Raw genomic sequence first — 23165 nt, 5'->3', positions numbered from 1 at the left:
TGTCCTGGTTTTTCCTCAATAATTGGAGCTGGATCACCAAGACTTGGAGCCGCGCTGAGTCACTGAATAAAGAGCTGTAACACGGACTAAGCTGAGTCCTGTGTCTTATTGCCTACGATCCAGTCTTCCCGGGGGACGCTATCCTTCCGTCATCGACTCACGGAAATCCAGCTTTAGCCGTCCCGCACCTCTCCTCGTGACCCGGCAACTGACGGGCCCCGAACTTAGAGAGAGAGTGCGCGGGTGAAATTGGGGCGAAACTCTACCGAGCCAGCCTCGGTAGCAGAGACCCACAGTGGAGAAGCAGGGGCCCGCCAGCAACGCAGCGCAGACACGCTGCGGGACCCGCTGCCCTCCAGGTGCACGCAGGGGACCGGCGCCACGCTAGCAGCTGGTGCCCCGGGATCCCTGCGCACCCCAAACCCGGGTTCCATCCTAGTACCTCCTAAAACCAACCCAACAAATCAGGAGGTCACAGACATGGTGGAAGGAAAGAACTGACTCTCATAAGTTATCCTCTGACTTCCATACATGTGCCTTAGCTCATGTGTGCCCACACATGCACACACAGAAAATAGATAAATTGTAGTTTAAAATTTTAAAACATCTGAAATTAATAGACAACTAGGTGGTACTTTTTTGCTTTTGAGACAGGGTCTCATGTAGCCTGGACTGGCCTTGAACTTGCTAGAGATGATCTTGAATTCCTGATCCTCCTGCCTCTGCTTCCCTAGCTCAGGGATTACAGCCATATGCCAGCATGCCCAGTTTAGGCAGTGCTGGGGATGGAACCCAGGGCTTTTTGCACGTTAGGCAAGCCAGCCTGTTGATAATTTTCTGATGTATGAACTCTGCTCTTTGTTATCAGGGGCAATATTCACATGGTTTATGTATATGAACAAGGCTGTGGTGGCTGGGTATGATGATACACAGGCCAAATCCCAGCTGAGGCAGGAGGATTTTGAGTCTGGGGCCAGTGTGGGTAACATAGCAATACCCTGAATAGAAAAAGGAGAAGAAAGAAAGAAAAAGGAAGTGACTGTGGCAAGGCCAACGTGACTGACCCCCGGCTATACTTCCCCTTTGCTAGCAGGCAGGTGGCTACCAGCACCTCACTTCTCTCTGTAGTGTGTAAGCCACATGATCCTGGGGAGAAAGGTCATCAACCTGGGGCTACAAGTTTAAGAAGGTGACAGGAATTTGTGCCCAGTGTCTGTCTGGAAGCCACCCCAGGTGTGAGGGACAGAGGATCACTGGATGTGAGGACGGAGGATCTCTGGGTGTGAGCATGGAGGATTGCTGGATGTTAGGATCAGGATGGCTGAGTGTGAGGATGGAGGATGGCCACTGGGTGTGAAGAAAGAGCCTCTAGAAGCTTGACTCTTGGTTCCTTACAACTTTCAGAGCAGAGCTTCCTGAAGATTCCTTTCTAGAAGAACCCAGAACAACTCAAGAGACATACAATACTGGTAAGTCATTTTGTATGTGATTTGTTTGCCCAAGTTAGTGACTGACACCTTCTAGAAGCCTTCAGTGGATCTTGTGGGCAGGTGGGTACTTTGTTCCTGTCTATTCCCAGGAGCCAAGATTAAGACATGGCTGCCATCCCTTGGGGTCAGCATGGAGCAGTGACACTGGGCACTGGGGCCCCTACATAGTCTTGCCTTCCCTGTCTCTGTGTATTCCTTCAACTGTTGGGCTGTGACTTCTAACAGCAGGAGAGCTGTGTATGGGCACTGTTATGCTTGTTCTTCTTCATGGTATAGAGAGGACATGTGAGTGTGTGTGTGTGTGTGTGTGTGTGTGTGTGTGTGTGTGTGTATGTGTGTGTGTATGTGTCCTATGTCAGGTGTGTCTGTATGTGCATCTTTGTGTTTAGACCAATGCTTCTTGAAAACACAATGTGTGCTGTAGCTCCCATGCTGGCCCATAACCTTCCTGCCATGGGAGACATGGTGCCAAAAGGGGACTCATAATGTCACCCTACCCAAGATTTGTGGTTCATCTTAATTGGCTATTTCCAAGCTATGGCCAATCTTAGAGCTGAGAGAAATAACCCCTTAATGTGTAAAGACCCATCTTCTTTCATACTTTTCTTCTTCCTTGGTACATGATAATACAAAAGGATCAGCTGTGTTTGCTCTCACAAAAGCTGGTTGGTAGCTTGCAGCCATAAGAGCAGAGGGAGTTTGGTGGGGCAGTGTTGACTAGGGAGGCCCCATTTGGAGTGTAGGAGCTGGTTATACACATTGATTTTCAAGATTGTTGGTTGTATTGGGGCAGATTGGTGCATTTCTGGTTGGTGAGATTCTTTTATTTGTGTGTGTGTATGTGTGTGTGTGTGTGTGTGTGTGTGTGTGAGCGTGAGCATGTACATGCCACGGCTCTAATGGCTCTAATGTGGAGGTCAGAGATAACTTGTGTGAGTCTCTTTTTACCCTGGATTCTAGGGATTGGACTTGGGTTTCGAGGCCTTCACAGAAAATGCCTTTACTCAGTGAAGAGCCATCTTACCGAAAAATTCACTCTTCTGAGGAAGTCTAAGTTGGCACTTGGTTTTCAAGTGTCACTTTTCTTCTTCCTCCCCTCCCCCTTTTGATCATTTGTCTTTGAATTTTGTTGGCCCCTCAAATGTTTGGGGAATCTTAGGATATGAGGAATTTGAAAGAACAGACAATTTCATGTACGCACCACATTAAGAAAAGCATCCCAGAGAACCAGCCTCAGAGGACAGCCACTTCCTCTCACTTCCATGTGGCTGTCATTAAAAAGGTCTTTTACCGAACTTAGGGGTCACAACCTGTTCCCCAACAAGACAGGTTTGTCCTCAGTAAGCCAACTGCAGAAGCCAAATTAAAAATGAAAGGTGAAAAGTAGAAAAAGGAGATTTGTTCAGTGTGACCACATTGGGAAGAAGGCCAAGAAGCTCCCAGACACTGTCAAGTCCATCTTTGAGGGGGTGGAGTCCTGATTTAAAGGTGGGGTTTAAGTAGAAAGCAAGAGATGTGCATATCTAAGCAGATGTGGGCAAGTCCTCTGCCTAAGCCCCTCCTGCAAGGTCAGGCTTACTGCTAGGTCTTCAGGAGACAAGTTTTTCCTCTGATGCCCACAGCTTCTCCCAGGAGGAGATTTCCGGGAAGTTCTAACTTCTTGGGGTTCATTCTTTCAACAGTTTGATAGCCAAAGAGGAAATACAAGTGTCTCGTTAGAAGATGTCCATTCCTATCAGACACGCTGATTACGGGATGGAGTGCATTCAAAAAAACACATTCCTCTTTTTGTATATGTATAGAGGGGTCAGAGAAGCGGCAGGAGACAGTCACTAAATGAAGAAATGCATTAACATGTGAGAAATCACACCCAGAATCTCTCTGTCCCTCTGTACGTAGTTGCCTTAGGCTTGAATTTTTGGTGTTCTGACTATAGTACAGCATATTTAAGACATCAGGATTTTTTAAAGGTTTTATTTTTGTTTATGTGTGTGTGTGTGTGTGTGTGTGTGTGTGTGTGTGTGTGTATACACAACATGTCTATGAGTACCCCCTGAAGACCAGAAGACAACATCGGATCTTCTGGAGCTGCAGTTACAAGCAGTTGTGAGCTGCCCAATGTAGATGCTGGGAACAGAGTTCAGGTCTTTTGCAAAAGTAGCAAGTGCTCTTAACTGCTGAGCCTTCACTGTAGCCCCTGAGAAACTGGCTTTTCTTTTTCTTTTTGAGACAGGGTCTCCCTGTAGTCCTAGCAGTCCTGGAACTTGCTATGTAGACCACTGACCTCAAACTCACAGAGATCCATCTGCCTCTACCTCCCAATTGCTGGGATTAAAGTCATGCGCCACCATGCCCAGCAAGACACTAGTTTTTAATAGCTGAATTAATTATGCAAAAACATAGTTCATTGCTTAAAATACAAACAAAATGCGAATTACTTGAGCATTCATCTCCTCCCCAGAGGGTGTGTGTCCATCTCCCTGTCTGTTCATGACTTAACGCCAGGTGTTTGATGTGTATGAGCTTGTATGTGTGGCTGTATCTTTAGGATGTATGTGCGTCTGTGTGTGTGTCACGTCTGGTGTCTCTGTGTATATATCTTTATGTGTAGATCAGTACTTCCTCCACACCTTGCTTAGACTGGTACACCACATGCACACGGTGGCCCAGACATATCCGCCCTGGTCTGTGACAGCACGTGTGGCCTGCCCCAGCTCAGAAATCCATGGCAGTTCCTGCGGTCCCAGCACTACATCAGGTCCTTGTCCTCACAGCTCCACACACTGCTCACAGCGCTGCCACCCAAGAACCACCAGGTGGCAGAGTTGTTGCAAGTGACCCCCTCCCCGCAAGTGCCCCCCCCAAATCCTTTGTCCCCCACCATTGCCAGCACTGACTCACATATCTGTCTTCATTTCCTTAGAGGAGTTAGGTACCCACGGAGTTAAGACAGGAAACAAATTCCCCTTTTAAGCAAAACGTCAGGAGCCTCGTTCATCATCCTCTCTCTCTTTTGTGGGCTGAAGTGCTGGTATCAGTGGCCTCCTGAGTAGCTGCCATCTGCTGGTATTCCAGAAGCCTCTCTGCTGAGTTCTCTCTGGTTCTGGCCCCCCAGGGGCCCACACAGCTTTTATAAACAGCACAGTGGTCTGGGTTCTACGGGCTGGGGCCCAGGATCAAGCCACCACACGTTTGATGTCTGGTGAGGACTTTGTCCTAGGTGTCCATGGATGGTGCTTTCCTGGTGTCCTCGCCTGGTTGAAGGGGCAAAGGAGGCCAGCCACCTCCTGGTACAGACCCACACTGTCATTGGGAGCCAGGGCCATTCCTGGAGCTGGGAGAGGCATCCTGGAGGGTAGGAAGAACATTGTGAGGCCAGGGGAGAGGTTGTACTTTTCCAGGGTTAAGCCTTGTAGGGCCTGAGATGGCAGCATGCTACTCTCATTGGCCACACAGCCTGTAGAGAGAGATGGTATTGTCAGGATCCATCTTAAGTGTGACCTATGTAATACGTGTGCCTCTACCCACGTCTCTACTGATGACCTCTGGTCCCCCCTGGAGTACCCCCTGTCGTCATGGCTGCTTGATGGGCACTGTGGCTCTCACATGCCCTGCTTCGAATGCTGGTCTCCTACCCATTGCAGCACCCACCCACTGCTCAGGTTCAGGGTGAGGGCGGGGTGGGAGGTTGAGAGCCTGTCTGAGATACCTGCTGGGTCTTGCTGCCCCTGTGAGGTGGCTTGAGGTTGAGTGCCATCCCTTGGATGGTGCCACCCAGTTGTCCCTACTAGCTGGGCCTGGCCAGTGCAACTGCAGGGTTAGCGGGTCCCTGCCACCTAGAGATCTGCAAGGCTCTGCTCTGAGGCCTCGGAACACAAAGCTGTCAGGCTGGCCGCTCAGGAGCTCCTGACCCTGGATTCCTGTAGGAACGGGCTCTTTGTAACTCCATGTACAGGCTGGCGACACCAGCACCCTCACTGGGTATGAGCGTTGCAGGGCAGGGCACCAGGCCAGTGGCTGGCAGGGAGTGGTTGGGAGGACTGTGCCCAGCTGGGAGGGAAGGTGTGGCTGGCTAGCTGGCCACAGTCCCAATGACCAGAGCTTCACCTTCCTGTCTAGGCTAATGTGCAGGTAGGAAGTTACCAAAACAGGCTACCAAGGCCAGCATCTGAGGAGGCTGTGGTCCAGGAGGCAGTCTGCCCTCCCACAGCCACTCTAGATGTCATGTCATATTTTCCATGGTGCCCTGGAAGACCTTAAAGATCTGTATAGCTGAGAAGTGTTCCCTTGGTGATCTGTCTCCCACTGTCAGATCCCAGCTAGGAGCCTGGGCTAAGAGGCTACTCTAGGTCAGTGTCTATACACTTGTACATATACACAGATACACACTTGGTGCATATCTGAGGATGTTTGCGCGTACACACATACAAACACACACACACACACATATAGATTTGCATCCATACATGTTTCTACACACCTGCAGACACACAAATTTGTGTGTGCACACATGTATGCATGTACTTATATACATGTCATGTATCGATACACCCTTAAATGTTTGCAGGTGTGCCCATACACATATGCATACAGAATCACAGTGCACCCATACACATACATGTGCATACGCATGTGTGCACTGGTTGACATGCTGACACAGGCGCGCACACAGGTTCACGTGTACAGTGTGTGTGTACGGGCACAAGCACACATAGACATGGCTATATTCATGTGCACTGGCAGACCTGGGCTGGGTGCTCAGCTCTGTGACCTAGCCCTTGTCCTTGCTGAAGGGAGTGGTGGGGTGCTTCTGTTTCTAGCTGCAGCCCCTGCTGAGATTTCCAGGGGTCCCTGGAGGTGGAGAGCTGCCTCCTGACAGTTTTGACAAACGGGAGGGAAGCTCTTTCTCCTGCGTTTAAAGTGGGCAAGTCACTCCTCATCTTGTGGTACTGGGATCTTCTTGACCTTGTCTCTAATGGTCTTTCAGGCCCTCTGTTTTGAAGGCACAGAATGACAATTTGCTATCATCAGAGAGCATCATGGGCCTCAGCTCTCAGTGGGAGACTGCCGCTTCTCAAGAATGTAGGGGAAATAAATGGGTGTTACATCCATTTGTTTAAATTTGAACATGGAAGGCAGAGGACAAGGTCTTGAACTTGACATTCAGTGGGTGGATGGCTGTGGGGCCATCCTGGAAGGCACAGTGGCAGCTTGTCTGTGTGGGTGTGGCAGGCATTTGCTTAAAGCAAATTACACCAAACAAAGTGTGTTGTAGAGAAAAGGGAGGGAAAAAACTAACCCGTGGAACTCAGCAGAACCCCTCCCTCCCACCTCCCTTCTCTCCCACCCTAGCTAAGCTCTTCCCTATGGCTTGCTTTAAAGGCCACTAGGGAAGGGCAACATAGCATGAGCATGTACACTGTCTGCTGCCCAGGGTGGGAGTGTTTGGGCCGTCCTAGTGAACCCCATAGTTCTTTATCAGTCAGATTGCTTGAGTCGCTGCTGGCTGCCACCTAGGAATGCTGATATGGGGTTTAAAAAAATCTGTTTATTTCTGGGTGGTGTGTGCCATGTCTCGTGTGGGTGTCAGGACAACTCTGAGGAGCAGATCTGTCCGTCCACTTTAGGAGGCAGGGCTTCTTTTGCTGTTGTTGTGCTGCATTCTGTTCTTGTCTAGCTGGCCTCAAGCTTCCGGGCGATTAGATGTGCGCTACCACATCCAGCTTTTAGGAAGGTTCTGGGATCTAACTTAGGTGGATGGGCTCAGGTGGCTAGCACTGTCATCCGCTGAGCCACTGTCCCCAGGATTCTTCTGTTCATTTGGAAATTTCATTTTGTGATATGTCCGCCGTTGGGGTCTTCAGCCTCTCTAGCTCTGGCCTGAGGAACGGGGCTCTCGGGATTTCTTAGTTCTGCTCTGTGCAGAGGGGACAAAAAGGTAAAGGCAGTTTGAAGTCTTGCCGGGAGCTCTGAAGACAGAGGAGGGAAGAAAGATGAGCTGTGGGCTAAGGGGTGGTGAGGAGGTGACCAGGGAGCCAAGTTTTGGCAGACTGAAGCCAGCCACTATAGTTCTTGGGGAAGAGTATTCAGGAAGGGCAGTTAGCATGTGTGAAGACTGCCCCCCCCCCAGGAGGGGCTGGAGACCAGTGAGAGGCCAGCAAGACCAGGAGCCTGCATGGTACTCCAGTCCTGGGCCTCTGCCCAGCATGCCTTACTGCCTGGTTCCAAGTACTTGAACCCCACCTACTGCTGTTCTTGGGGCCCAGGTTCACACAGGCACCCCACTCCTTCCTCATCCTGTTCTTGGAAGGCCCCTGCAGAATTCAGGGAGCTCCTGTGAGTTCTACTGACCCATGTTCCAGGCTTCAAGGAAGCAGAGCACCTATTTTCTTTTCTTTTCTTTTTTTTTTTTGTCTTTTTGAGACAGGAACTCTCTATGTAGACCAGGCTGGCCTTGAACTCACAGAGATTGGCCTGCCTCTGCCTCCTAAGTGGTGAGATTTAAAGGCCTGTGCCACCATGTCTGGCTTTTTTTCTTTTGAGACAGTGTCGCCCTGTAGCCCCAGCTAGTCTGGAACTCGCTATATAGACCAGGCTGGCCTTGATTTTACAGAGATTCACCAGCCTCTGCCTCCCAAGTGCTGGAATTAAAGACATGTGTTACCACATCCAGCTTTTCTTTTCCTTTAAGTTACATTTATTTATTTATTGTGTGTATACACATACATACATACATGACACAGCGCACATGTGGAGATCAAAGGGCAGCTTTCAGGAGTCAGCTCTCTCCTTCTACTATGTGGGTCCTGGGGATCAAACTCAAGTTGTCAGGCTTGGTGACAGGTGCCTTTATCCACTGAGTCATCTCACCAGCCCCATTGATTACTTCTAAGTTCATTTTATCAAAGTAATTGATGCATTTTCCACAGCTTTATTGGAGAGCAGGCCTGGCCAGACTTGGCTCTCTGCACCCATTCCCACAGACCTGGGGCACTGAGAACTTTCAACTATTGCAGCCATTTTTTGGTATTTTCCTTTAGGTTTGTTTTAGCTCTGTGTCTACTCTGGTCATTGTTTGGATAGAAGATGAGGCTCCTGCTTTCCACCTTGTCTTCCTCCTCTGTACCTCCATCACCCTCGCAAAGGCCTTATTCTCAGTTTCTGTGAGGTTGCACACCAGCCATGGCAACCAACACATTCTGAGTACATTTACACTCATGGACCACTCTTCCTTCTCTTGGGGCTGCTAATGACTCCATGTTGAATGTGTGTGGCTTTGGTTTTTAAAATCTGTGTGTTTGATACTAATTCATTCTTTTTTAAAAAATATCTTATTATTTTTTTTTGTGTGTACAAGAATTTTGCCCGAATATAAGTGCACCAGCGTAGTGCAATGCCCGCAGAGGTCAGAAGAGGGCGTTGGATTCCCCTGGAACTGGAGTTATGGATGGTTGTTAGCCACCATATAGGTGCTGGGAATCGAACCTGAGTCCTCCGGAAGAACAGAAAGTGTTCTTAACTGCTGAGCCATTTCTTCAGTCCCACTAATCCATTCTTAGACTGCAGGAAGAAGCAGGTGCAGAGTCCCCCATGCTGTCATGAGGTCTGGCCCACTTTGCAGCTCATAGAATGAGATCCTTATGTTCACAAATGGCTGCCAGAGCTCCAGAGGTCAAATCTGAGTTCCAGGTAGCAACAGGAAGAAGAGCTAAGGGCCAAAATGCTATTGTTAAACATGTCAGCCTTTTGTGGAATTGTGAACCAGAGAAGCTTAGAAATGTATTGAGCTGGGCATGCTGCCCACCTAAGGAAGCTCAAGATTCTGTTACCTGGAATGAGGCAGAAAGCCAGTGACTCCACCACAGAGGCAAGAGAGGGGCAGGTTGGGGTTGGGAAAATTGTGTCCTGCTGCCCCAGGCAGGGCCAGGGCATGAGGGAGCAGGTGAATGGGGAAGTAGGTGAATCCATAGCAGGTTTACAGGTTGGGTGGTCACACTTCTTGTGGATCCTGCATCAGGGTGGGGATGGAGGTGGGTCAGCAGGTCCTGGTGGTCAGTGCCTCCCTTGGTTTTCTGTCCACTGTGCCTGGCTGAGGTATGTGATTTCAGCCTGGGGCTAAGGGATACACCTGTCCTCTGGCCCTCCCATGGTCCCAGGAAGAAAGAGATGAGGTCTTGAAACCCTGTGCTGCTGCTAAGGTTGAACTTTTGGGAGGAGCCTCATATGATAGTACAGGATCATGGAATGCCCAGTCAGGGCACTGTCTCCACCTGACCCAAGGATGCATCCAGGCACAGAGCACCCTGGCTTCAGCTCCTCCCAGGGACCCCAGCCACCCCCATGAACCCTCTGTACCTGACCTGACATGCCCATTTCCAAACTTCCTAGTTGGAGGGATCTGACTCCTTGCGGTGTCTGTGAACTCCCTCCTGTATCGTTTGTTGTGGTTCCCAACAAGTATGTCCATCAGCTCATAGGTGGAGGACACTGTGGTTGGCTCTGCTTTGGTCCAAGGCTGTTCTGTTGACTGCCTCGCCCTGGGCTTTGCACGGGGTCTATGTCACCAAGCAGTTTGAAGTTGGAGGGTTCTTTCTCTGTGGTTTGTGTGCCTCCCTTCCTTTCCTCCTTTCTTTTCTCTCTTCCTTTCTTTTCTTTCCAGAGCTTTACACAGGCTAGACAAGCTCTCTACCACTGAGCCATATCTCTTGAATCCTTTAATTTAAAATTAAAAAAAAAATTAGCCCTAGCATGGTAGCACACCTTTAATCCCAGTACTTGGGAGGCAGAGGCAGGCAAATCTCTGGGAGTTGGAGGCCAGCCTGGTCTACACAGCAAGTTCCAGGCCAGCCAGGACTACATAGTGAGACCCTCTCTCAAAAAATAAACAAACAAACAATTTAAGATAGGGTCTCGCTATGTAGCTGGCTGGTGTGTGATTCGCCATGTAGACTAGGCTGACCTCAAACTTACAGAGATTGGCCTTCCTATGTCTCCCGAGTGCCGAGATTAAAGCCCTGTGCCACTATGGTTGGCATCAACCCTTTTAATTCTCTTTTATTTTTTTCAATGGCTCATTATTTTTATTGGTGAGTAATAGTCTTACTTTTTTTGTTTCAGTTTTTTGGCTATTGCAAACAAACAGGGCTGCCATGACCAGACCTGTACAAGTCACTGTGTGCAGACGTAGTTCTTTAATTTCCCTTGGGTAAACACCTTGAAGTATAGCCGGATGGTACAGCAGGTGCCATGTCTCACTTGTTAAGAAACTTCCAGGATGTTTCCAAATGATGAAACCATCTTACATCAGTGCCAGCAGTGTGAGTGCTCCAGTTGCTCCACATTCTTGTCAACACTTGGCATGTTCACGCTTTAATTTTAGCCTTGTGAACCCCTTTATTTTTGAAAAGGCTTCCTTCTATTTTCTTTTCCTTTTTGTCTTTCTTTCTTTCTTTCTTTTTTTTTTTAGTCAAACTGGCTATGTAGCTGAGACTGACCTTGAACTTCTGATCCTCTTGCCTCCACCTCCCATGTGCTGGGATTATAGGTGTGCACCCCCATGCCCAGTTTATACAGTGCTGGGGTTTGAACCCAGAGCTTTGTGCATGCTAGGTGAGCATATTATGAAATGAGCCACATCCCCACCCCTGAAAGAACATTTCCTTATAAAGGGAGTTTTGGAGCTGTGGGTGACCCCCACCTGCATGCCACCACCATCCTGGCCGACCTTGGCTGGTGTTCAGGTTGTTCCGGCCTGGGCTGTTCTTGCTATCCGCTTTTCTCATCAGGACTCTGGCAAGGGAAGAAGTGTGTACCAGAGCCTTGGTTGACGCACCTGACCCTCACTGTAGGAACCATGTGCACGCGCATCAGGGGGGCCTCCTGCCTGTCACAGCTCGATCACTCTGGCCACAGTGGGCCTGATGCTAGACTAAGATTCATCCCACTATACCTTAGCCATGTCAGAACCTGTACCCAGTGAGCACCTAAGACCAGGCAGTGTCATCATCCTGGACCACCTGGCTGGCCCTCAGTGCTTTAATCAGCATGGTGTTGGAGGGAGTGGGTGCTTCTGGCTTTAGGAGGATTCTCATGGTCTGGACCCCAGGAGCCCCCTGCCTCACTCCTGGCTGTGCAGAATAGGCTCCTGCAGATAGGGCAAGCTGTGAACTTGATCGACCTGCAGGGCCCACTCCTTCCACAGAACTTGGCTTCCTGCTCATCTGTTTGGGTGGGGGTAAGGGTCACTCCTCAGTTCTAAGCTCTTGTGAATCTCTGAGGTAGGGCTGGGACCAAACTGACCCCTGTTCTCTAAAGCCAAGCTGTCCACAGCACTGTTACCTTTTTGAATGTCACCTATAACTGCTTTTGATCTATAGAAACAGTCATCTATAGGAAAAGTCAGCTTCACCAGCCTAGACTATTCCATTCTCTGGAGGAAAGAGGGGTTTGGGCATCCCTGACTTTAGGAAGTTGCGTTGAGATGGAGACCACACAGCTTGTCAGAGGTGACAGGGACCAGAAGGAAGGGCTGGATAGCGATGTAGAAGCAGCTGACCCTGCCCTCTATGGATGGTGGGGTCAGGTAGGGGAGGCTTAGCAGGCTAGTGGACACTGCCAGCATTGGGCACCTGTCTGGTTGTGCCTTGTCATCTTCCCACATTCAAAGGTGAGGCCTTCCAGTGCAGTGGGGCAGATGGTGTGGCACAGTACTGGGCTCTGCTGACCAGAGCTGGAGCCAGGGCCAGTGGGCTCAGTAATAGGTCTTTGATGTGTGCCAGGCTCAGGCCTGGGGGTGGCAGAAAAAAACAAAATCAGGGTCAGGAGGCCTGTGGCTAAGAGTCCACCAAACGCTAGCAAAGTCTGGTTTTCTGTTTCTTTTTGGACAAATCAGAGTTAATTGCCACTGTTTCCATGGTAATTAACTTCTTCTCTGAGCAGGGAGAGCTTGAGTTGCCTCCTGAGCTGGCTGTGTCCCCAGTGGAGGCCAGACAGTCCTGCAGTGAGAGGTCTTGGGGTCATGTTTCATGTGTGTGCATGCTAGTAAGTGTGGACATGCATAGATGCATGTGTGCATGTTTGCATAGATGTGTGTGTACACGCACTTCCACGTATATACATCTTTGTGTCCCTTTTCACCGTGTGCACTCTCGTATTGTGCATTTACACCTCAGCCCTCTGGTCTCTGGCCACTTTCCTGGGTAAGCCTGTCAGGAATTGGAAAGTCTCCCAGGGAAGCTGAAATCCAGGCTCATTCCCTTCCTTCATTTGTGGCTTGTCACCAGTCTCACAGCTCATGCCTCTGTCTGGTGTGTCTTAGCCTTGTGTTCTATCTGAAGGACCTGCCCTCCTACCCCGAGCCTCCTGGCCATCCTCTATGTTTCTCAGCAGGCAGGAGAGGTGGCAGGAAGTGATGGGGGACAGGGATCCAGCAGGAGCAGCATTCTGCCTCATGTCCTGACCTGTGGCCTCTTCCTTTCTTTTGCAGGCTGGAAGGAAGCACCAGTGGCCTTTGGTGTGAGGTTGTGAAAGTGGCTGCTGCCCAGCTGACAAGTGGGGACATGTGGGGACTTAGGGAACCCACCACTGATGGGCTCTGAGCTGTGCCACTGGCCCCAGCCCTGGGGCTCTGAGTGGACCCTACCAGCACACCACCTCAGCCTGCTGCTGCCTATGTGTGTCTGCTGCTGAAGGCCTCAGTGGCCCCTGCCTGTGAGGATGCGTGCTCCCATCTGGGGACTGCTCTTGGCCCTGACGGTGTTGTTGGAGATGGCAGTGGCTTTTGCACCTGTGCCTCGGATCACCTGGGAGCATGGAGGTGGGTGTCAGGCTGTGTGTGGTTGCTGGTGACTCTGGAGAGGATGGGGACCTATGCTTGGGGTGCTGGGATGGAGCTCCTGGGCTGTCTACAGGGCACTGTGTGAGTAGGCATTCCCTACCTGCCACCCCCTGTGGCTGCTTTGTGCCAGGCTTTAGTTAAGCACCATGCTGGACCTCAAGGAAGGGCTCAGAGTTTAATGAGTGCTCATGAGAGGCCAGGTGACTGACTGAGCTGTTTTGTTGAGATTAGTTAGCTTCAGACAAGTTTTCCAGGTCAGACTTTCAGGATGAGGGGATGCAGGCTGAGAGCAGCATTACAGGGGAGGGACAGTGTGAGGGCACAGGGGCAGGGAGCTAAGTGCCTCATGGAACTGCAGACAGTTCCGGAATGCCTAGCTATGAAATCACCCGGATGCTTGGAAATACATAGGTAAAGGCCAAGTTCAAAACACTCACTGATGCCAAGACAGCTGGGAAGAACCAGCTTTTAAAAAAATGATTCTGAGCTGGGTGTCACCACACTTGGCTAGAAGCCACACACTCAGGAGATGGAGGCAGGGGGATGGTGAGTTCCAGGACAGCCTGGGCTACACATGTCGTGAGACCCTGTCTCTGAAAATCAGAAATGCTTGTATTGTGTCTGTGTTACTTGTGTTCCTAAACAGCTACTGGTGCAGCGAAAAAGGGTCATTTGTCCCTAGAGGTCTGATAATGACTGGAAATTGCTTAGGTGAGGGATATATTTTCCTTTTTTTAAAATTTTCTTTTCTTTTTTGAGTGGTGCTGGGATAGAACCCAGGGCCCTGGACGTGCAAGGCAAGTAGTCTTCCACTGAGCCACATTCCCCAGCCCACAATTTTTTTCTAAGTTTTTTATTTTTTTTCAAGTAAAGTATTCATTTCCTGAATGAGAAAATCCTAAATCATTACATTCTTTCTAACCCTAAAATGGATGGTTGAAAACACATAGGCCAGGTGAGGATGGGCTGAGGGGCCTGGTCTGTGGTATGCTGGGAGGCCTGAGTGGTGGGTTTGGAACTCAGCAGGATTTGAGGGACAGGAAGGGAGGTCAGGGACATAACCCGGGGATGCACACACGCTCCGGGACTCCAGCCTTGGGAGTCATCTCCCAAGGTGAGCCTTGTCTGCTCACCTGTACTTGTTGGCTGCGGTGGGGTTTGCCTGGAAGTCTCAAGCTCTGCCTGTGCTGGAGCTGTGGCGATGCTGGCCCTTGCTCACCAACATCCAGGTGGGGCTCAGATGTGTGCAGGTCCAGCAAAGATGTCTTGCCTCTTTTCTCCTTTCCTGCCTCTGCCATGGCAGAAGTAGGTCTGTTGCAGTTTCACGAGCCTGGCACCTTCAACTACTCGGCCCTGCTGATGAGCGAGGATGAAGACACCCTGTATGTGGGCGCCCGGGAAGCTGTCTTTGCAGTGAATGCTCTGAATGTCTCTGAGAAGCAGCATGAGGTAGGGCCTGCCCTTCCACTCCAGCCCCTGCGCCGTCACCCAGTGTGGGCAGCCTCTTGCTCCCAGGGCCCCCTTTCCAACTTCTACACAGCCCTGGCATAGGGACTCCACCCAGGAGAGCTTTGCATCTTTGGGGGTGACTTTATCATGGAAAAACCTACATTATTCTATTTTCTTGTCTGAGCTGTAGTGACTAGTTTTGGACAAAACATGAAGGATAGTGAGAATGACTAAAATTCACTATATACATGTATAAACTGTGAAAGGAAAAAAAATTAAAGGTAGAAAGGGTTTGGGAAAATGACTCAGAGGGTAAAGGCACTTGCCACTAAGCCTGATGTCCTGGGTTTGATCCCCGGGACCCATGTGGTAGCAAGAACTGACTTCTACAACTTGCCCTCTGACTACACATGTACACTGTGGCATACATAACCACTCACAAACACACACAATAAAAATAAATAAAAATGTAATAGCAAAATTTTTAAGGTTAACAAAAAAAGGTGAAAGCCCCACTTCTGGGTATAACTTTCTGACACACAACTAAATTAGTTATAGTTTCACTCTGCTGGGGTTTTTTGGCGTGTATCTTTACATGCAGGTGGCGGTCAGAGGACTGCCACGGGTGTGTTTTCTCAGGTCCAGTCTATTATTTATTGATTTGAGACAGGGTCTCTTGAGGCTGGGAGCTCACCAAATAGTCTAGGCTGGCTGGCCAGCAAGCCCCAGGGATCCTCCTGTCTCTGCCTCCCCAGTGCTGGGATTTCAAGTGTACACCACCATCCTCACTTTTTCACATGTGCTCTGGGGATCAAATTCAGGTCCTCATGCTTATAAGGCAAGTACTTTGCCTACTGAACTATCCCCCCAACTCTCTGACATTCTTCTGTAGTGGGTCCAAGGGCTGTGGGAACCCCCTCTCCCCAGTTTCATGATAGTCACAGAACATCAGGAAGGTACTGGGGGATGGCTTCCAGGTCTCAACACCGCTTACTCCCAGGACTTCCTTCCTAGTCTGATTTTATCTTGTCTGCAAGCCTCTGGGTTCTGAGCTGCATCCTGTGCTTTCTGCTTGGGTCTGTTTATCCCAGCACTGCTTTTTCAAGGGAGGCCACAATGGGATGGGCTCTCATGCATTTCTCCCGCACAGGTATATTGGAAGGTCTCTGAAGACAAAAAAGCAAAATGTGCCGAGAAGGGGAAATCAAAGCAGGTAATTGATTGTGTAGGCTAAAAATGTGTGCACACATTTCTTAGTTGTTGGAGCCTCTCAAATAGCAGGGCTTTTGCATGCCCACTGGACATCAGTGTGGTTAGTCATGTGGTTCTGGTGGAATTGGTTCCTCTGCCTCCACTCATCTGGAAGCTCTCCCGATACCTGGCATCAGGATTGGTGTTCTCAGGGCTGGAGCCCTGCGTCTTCAGCCCAGAGAAATGCTTTTCAGTTTGGAGATGATTCAAATGGCCTGACACTGTGAATACAGAAAATGATTTCTACATTCCTGGGCCTCCCTCCACTGCCTACTAAAGTCTGAAGGGTTATGGGGATTGGGTTTTTTTGTGTTTTGTTTTAATGTGCATGAGTGTTTTGCCTGCATGTATGTCATGCAATGCCCACAGAGGCCAGAGAGGGCATCGGATCCCCTGGAACTGGAGTTAAGGACCACTGTGAACTGCTGTGTGGGTGCGGGGAACTGAACCTAGATCTTCTACAAGAGCAGTCAGTGCTCTTAACTTCTGAGTCATCTCTCTAGCCCCAGGGGGGTTGGGGAGTTAATTTTTTTTTTTTTTTTGATTTCATGAACTCTGGGTACCCTCACCACCCACTGTATGGCTGTGGCCCCACTTGGTGCTCACAGTACTGTAGGCAGTCTGTGCATCTGAGTAAGCCCTCCCAGCCTAGGGGTGGAGTGGAGCAACTTAGTGACTAAATGACATCCATTTGAAACAGTCATTACAAAAAGAAACTTCCCTGATTTGAGAAAATTTCAGGATGCAGCCCATATAATTCAAGTACTGTTCCCCTAAAATAGCACGTGGGTTCCTAACTGGCGTAATTGTTTCCCTGTTGAGCGCTCTGGGATGCACAGCTGGCTGCACCCTCTGGGTTCAGCCTCTCCCTCAGGCTCCAGTAGTCACTATTTTCAGTCCCACGCTGGCAGGGATGGAGGGTGTGGTCCCTCGGAGGGCAGAAGGAGTCTGTACAATGTCTACTTTGGCAATTTGGGCACCAAAATGAATGGCATGCATGTTTACTAAGGGTCAAATATATTTCCTTCTGTAGTGGGTAGCCCAGTAAAGTTTGAGGTCAGCTCTCTTGGCGTTGCTTGGTTACAGATATTGACTGAGCATCAACTAGGGACAGAACCGAAGTTGTGCCTGGTACCTGAACTGCCTGTACACTGCAGAAAAAGAAAGTCATATTGCAGAGTCCAGCGTGCCCCTCTGTGCGAATAGACAGGCCAGGCTGAGCAAAGGACAGAACAGGCAGAGGGTGACTAGACTTCACTGAGTGGACATAGAGGGCACTTTGGTGGCTTGGTGGCTGCCTATTGACTGTGTGTTTCCCCTGCAGACAGAATGCCTCAACTACATTCGAGTGCTACAGCCGCTCAGCGCTACCTCCCTGTATGTATGTGGGACCAACGCGTTCCAGCCCACCTGTGACCACCTGGTAAGGACACAGACTTGTCCCGTATATCATCTGTGCTTATGTCGGTTTGTTCAGTGGTTAAAGGAGAGCTGGGCCCTGGGAGGACAGGGCTGCTCTCAACCCCTCTGGAAAGCCTCACCAGGCTGTGCTTTAGAGCACTTGACCTGTGTGGGTCCTCTGAGCTGTGGTGTTCCAGGCCCAGAGTATGGCTTGAGGTATGACTTGGGATACCATAGCCCTTGGAACCTGTGAAGAATATGCAGGGCAGACATTCTAGAAAGTGCATCTGATGGGTACTCACATGGGTACAACAGGTCTTGGGATGTCATTTTTGCTGTTGGTGTAACCCTGTATGTACATCCAGTAGTCCTCTTGGGGTCGTCTCATCCTGAGTGGTAAGAAACAGGGACCGTGTTCTATCCCTCCCCAAGCCATGTCCATCCCTCTGCCCAGGATGGATTCCACAGGTGAGGAGAGCCCACCTCTGCCCAACAACAGATGGAGACAGAAGGTTAGACCATCACAACCAGTTCTTTCAGGAGAGGTTGTTATAATCAGATGAACAATTTCACAGTAATCTCAATCAAAGGGAAGAGTGTTTTAAACAACTGCTTGAAGACTGGAAATGAAATGCTTTCTAGCGATGGTTCCTGGCTTTAAGGAGCACTTGACAAATGACATATTAGTTACTGTTCTTGTTGTTATCACCAAATACCTGAGAAGAAGCAGCTTAAGGGAGAAGAGGCTTATTTTGACTCATGTTTTAAGAGTACAGTCCATCATGATGGGGAGGGCATGGCAGCAGGAGTATGAGGCTACCATCTCAGCAGCTCAAGAAACAAAGAGAGGACAGGAACTAACACCAGACTGTAAACCTCAAGGCCTGCCCCCCAGCAACCCAATACCTTTAGCTAGGTCCCATCTCCTAATGTTTCTACAACCTACCAAGACAGGACCATCATCTAGGAACCAAGTGTTCACAGACAGGAGCCTGTGGGGGACATTTTATAGATTGGGGGCTCTTAGAGACTGGTGGCCCTTCATAACCAAAATGCATTCAGTCCAACTTAAAAAAAATCCCATCTTCTTAGAGTTCCAGAACTGTTCAAAATATAAGGTCTCTTCTGAGACTTAGGGAAATCTCTTTAACTATGAGCTCCTACAAAAAAATTTTCTTTTTAGTATTTCATCAGTGATTTTTATTTATGTGTATGAGTGTATTGCCTGCATGTGTGTAAGTGCACTCGTGTCATATAATCCTGATGGAGGTCAGAAGAAGGTGTGGGGATCCCCTAGAATTGGAGTTATGGATGGTTGTTAGCTGCCACGTGGATGCTGGGAATTGAACCTGGGTCCTCTGCAAGAGCAGTTGGTGCTCTTAGCCCCTGAACCGTCTCTCCAGCCCCCTGCCCCGATTTTTTAATGATGCCTATTTCCAATATACAGTGGCATGGAGTAAACATTCCCATTCAAAAGGGAGGGATGAGGCTGGAAAGATGGCTCAGCCAATAAGAGCACATACTGTTTTTGCAGAGGACTAAGTTAGGTTCCCAACACCCATGTCAGGCAGCTTATAACCTCCTGTATCTTCTGCTCCAGGAAGTCTGGCACCCTCTTCTGACCTCCATAGGTACTGCACTCACACACACATACCCATACACAGATACACACATACATATAATTAAAAATTAAACATGTCTTCAAAAGGGGAGGAATGGGAAGATAGTAAGGAATGATTGGACCAACACAATACTGAAACTTAGTGGGACAAACACCAAACACTGCCCCTCCATGTCTGGCATCTGGGACTCATGACAGCATCTTTGGGGCTTCAGTGGACATGGGTATCCCTGCCCTTCCAGCACTGTTGCATGCAGCAGCAACTGTTCCTCAGTGAACGTTATACACTTCTGGCACATCCAGTATCCTAGGCTCTCCATTGTAACAGTCTTCATCTTCACAGCTTCTTCATACAGGGCTGCTTACGAGCTCCATGCAGGGAATCCAACCATAAGGCACATTGGCCTTAGTAGCTTTTTGGAACCGTGGTGCCAGCCTCCCTGACCCCTTCACTCTTACACTCTCCACACTTGGAAAAACCAGTGCTGTATGGATGACCCACCAAGTTCTGCTGCCAGCTGGAGATATAGCCTGGCCCCTTTCACCATAGCTGCAGAGACCTCTGACCACTTGCCTGGCTGAACCTGGGGAAACACTTCCTTGGGCATCCCTTCTCGAGCAGGATGTCCTGGTGGCTCTTTGTTCAGATACTGTCTTGACAAATGAGTTTTTCAAATGTGTTGTTATACCATGGAGCACCTGTAGGTGTGTGGACTTGCCCTCACAGCACATTTCCTCTTTACTAAGTACAAGGTACTATCTCTTTAACAACTACAGCTGCTTTGTCTGAACCCATCCTGTCACCCTGTCTGCAACTCTGTATGTTCATTTTCCTTTCCTTACCAGACTGCATGCTTCTGGTAACTCTCTGCTGCCTATCACTGTAATTCTGACTAAGAGAAGAAAGCAGCAGTCATGCCACAAAGTCCGTGTGTTGTCCTGTCTTGAAATTTTCTTTTTCAGACAACTTAGTCCATTACTTTTGAATTGAGCCTCAATCAAATTTCAGCACACAAGCAGGACAGAACCAGATTCTTCACCAGGAAATAGCGCAATTTACTTCTAGCTCAGTTTCTAATGGAGTCTTGCTTCCCTCTGAAACCTCACAAACCTCCATTGTCTGCATTTTTATTGGCATTCTTGTTTTTGGCACTCCCACCAGAACTGTCTGTTAAGCTCTACTTACGGCATCTAAGACCCTTCTGACTTACAGCTCCAGACTCTTTCCCCATTCATCCCACAAATCAGAAGGACTGAGTACTGCACAGTCAGACTTCTTGCAGCAACAGCAATAAGCTTACTTCTCTACACTCATGTTCTGTACAGTCTGGAGAAGGATCTAGGATAGCCATACCTTCAGTTTTGAATGAGAGAGTTTATTAGGTTTACTGCAAGACAAAGTAAAATAGTAGATAGCAAGAGATACTGAAATATCAAACTGGGTGCTCAAAATACCCTGCAGAAATCTACTAGAGAATCCGTTAAGGCAGCCAGCTGGAGTTCCCAACAGAGATAGGGCAGAGCAGAGCAGCCTCAGGTGAGGCTTCCAAGTAAAAACAAATAGCAACAGACAGAGATAGTGTCATCAAAGCAGGTAGTCAAAATCCAGCAGAAATATATTGGGGAAGTTGAGGCAGTCAGCTGGAGTTCCTGGTTGAGTTTTCTCTCATGGCTGAGCTTCCCATGACTGAGCTTCCAGCTTCTCTCTCCCACTGTAGGCACTTTCATATCATGGGGTGAACAACAGTAACCTCTGTTGAAAATGGCTTACCATTTAGTTGTTCTAAAGGACACAGTGTTTTTACTCTTAAGCTGTTTGCTGTTCTCTCTCTATTACAGAGTTAAGGGGGGCAGCCCATCCCCAGACAAGGGGCCCTGGTGGACACTGAAACAAACATGCTTAGGTCTGAAATGGGGAGAGGGTTTGTGACCTGGCTTCCAGAGTCAGTTTCTCAGTGAGCTCAAACAGCATATGACCTTTTACAAATACGAAGCACGTTATAACCATGTGCTCACTTATCTTGTTTCTGTGACCACACACCTGACCAGAAGCAACTTTAGGGAGAAGGGTTCGTTTGGCTCACCGTCAAGGGAACAGAATGCATGGCAGTGGAAGCAGCTCATGGCTAGAATTCTCTACCTCACGACTCAGCGAAACAGGAAACAGAGCAGCAACCAGAAGTGGGACTGGCCTGTAAACCTCTAGGCTTGTACCCAGCAACCTGCCCCCTCAGGAGCTTCCTCTTCACCAAAGTTCTACAACCTCCCAAAATAGTGCCACCAGTAGGAGACAAACAGGAGCCTACTGTAGGAGACATTTCACACTCACACCATAACAAGTATGATATATGCTATATGCTGTTCCGCTTTGTTTACTAGAACACTCAATTAGCTGACACCTAAAAGCCTGTTTCCAGTTGTAGCTAAGAGTGCTTGCTACCATGTAAGAAATGCTGGGTTTTGATCCCCAACACTGTATACACATATAAACAAAACAAAACAAAACAAAACAAAGCACCCTGAGTCTAGGGCTGGAAAGATGGCTCAGCAGTTAAGAGCACTGACTGTTCATGTGGAGGACCCAAGTTTGGTTCCCAGCACCACATGGTGGCTAACAGTTGTCTATAACTCCAGTTCCAAGGGATCCAACACCCTCTTCTGGCCTCCACATGCATTGCACGCATGATTGTACTTGGGTACATTCAGGCAAAACACTCATACACATAAAATAAGAATAAATAAATTATAAATAAAAACAAAACTCTTGAGTCACAGAAATATCCAGACAAAGCACAGACTCACTAGAAATTTGCACAGGTGCCTAGATGTGGTGAGGCATCCCTAAAATCCCCAGTACCTGGGAGGATCCTGACTTTGAGGTCAGCCTGGGTTATAGGATGTAGCTCGTACGACTGTCTCAAAAAAAATAAATAAATAAAAATAAAATCACACACAAAAGAATTAGGAAGCCCAGTACTTGCACAGATGTCTGTGGTGAGAGCCACTGCATGGGTTTACCTGGTGACCTATATTCTCTGATGCAGTGATAGCTGGAAATATGTGCCTGTGTGTCTGTGTATGTGTGTTCTGGGATGTAAAGACTTTCAGTCCTCAAACACGGATACTTTTTTCTTTAGTGGAAAAAATAGGAAATGAAAAGAAAGTAAAAAAGAGGAAAAGAAGAGGGTAGTTGTACCAGAACCATCTTTCCCATCAGAGCATTTCCCGATTCACTCCAGCTATCCTAGTTGTAAGCTGACAGGACTGTTGAGTAAGCTTATTCTTTATAGCAGAGCCTGGGATTGATGTAAGGAGATAGAATGCTTAGTTTAAATCTAAACTTGTGATGCTTTCCTTTAATTCCAGCACTCGGGAGTCAGAGTTAGGTAAATTTCTGTGAGTTCGAGGCCAGTCTGGTCTACATAGTGAGTTCCAGGTCAACCAGAGCTACATATTGCAACCCTGTATCAAACAACTAAGCAAACAAAAATCTGTACCTGTAGCTTCTGAAAGTTTTTTTTTTTTTTAATGTGTATGAGTGTTTTGCCTGCACGTATGTAAGTGCACCTATGTATGCAATGCCTGTGGAGGCCAGAAGAGGGCATTGGATCCCCTGGAACTGGAGTTACTGATGGTTGTGAACCACTATCTCAGTGCTGGGAACTGGACCGAGATCCTCTGCAAGAGTAACCAGTGCTCTTTACCACTGAGCCATCTTAACCATCTCTCCAGCCCCGAGCTTCTGAAACTTTTAATAAAAAATTCAAATGTACAGCAAAGTAGAACCCTCTGTATACCAGTCACCTAGACTGCACAGTAGATTGTGCGTGTCATTTTGTGCATGCTTCTGTGTGCTGAGGTTTCCATGTGTAGGGATATATGTGTGTGTGTGTGTGTGTGTGTTTAGTTGTGTTGTGTGTACATTTGCTGAAGTATGGCCCATGATTCCCATAGGCCTTTGCAAGCGTCTCTTAAGAATAAAGACATTTCCTGGATAATTGAGTTCATCATCTTAGCTTAGAAAACACACAATGATTTCTCAGTATCCTACGTCCCTGCTCCCTGTCTGGATTGCCCAGTAGCCCCCATGTATCCTTTTCAGGTTAACAGATGGGTC

At 48.5% G+C, this 23165-nt stretch overlaps 1 protein-coding gene across 7 annotated transcripts in view; it reads left to right on the top strand.

Moving 5' to 3' along the window:
- Sema4d (semaphorin 4D) overlaps positions 1–23165 on the top strand; it is a 146705-nt gene that overhangs the window by 89110 nt on the left and 34430 nt on the right. For 6 of the 7 annotated variants that reach the window (XR_608012.3, XM_017803623.2, XM_017803622.2 and 3 more), the window contains 5 exons: positions 1405–1469; positions 12976–13305; positions 14630–14775; positions 15926–15988; positions 17351–17449. Coding sequence is in view for 6 of the 7 variants with exons in the window: in XM_017803623.2 (XP_017659112.1) it covers positions 13206–13305; positions 14630–14775; positions 15926–15988; positions 17351–17449 (408 nt within the window). In the remaining variant the exon portion in view is untranslated. The remainder of the gene's footprint in view (positions 1–1404; positions 1470–12975; positions 13306–14629; positions 14776–15925; positions 15989–17350; positions 17450–23165) is intronic. The other variant, XM_008854589.3, reaches the window with a different exon arrangement.

The sequence above is a fragment of the Nannospalax galili genome, unplaced genomic scaffold (genome assembly GCF_000622305.1).
Source record: "Nannospalax galili isolate Female #2095 unplaced genomic scaffold, S.galili_v1.0 scaffold367, whole genome shotgun sequence".
Taxonomy (NCBI): domain Eukaryota; kingdom Metazoa; phylum Chordata; class Mammalia; order Rodentia; family Spalacidae; genus Nannospalax; species Nannospalax galili.
This window is presented reverse-complemented; position numbering and strand designations above follow the sequence as displayed.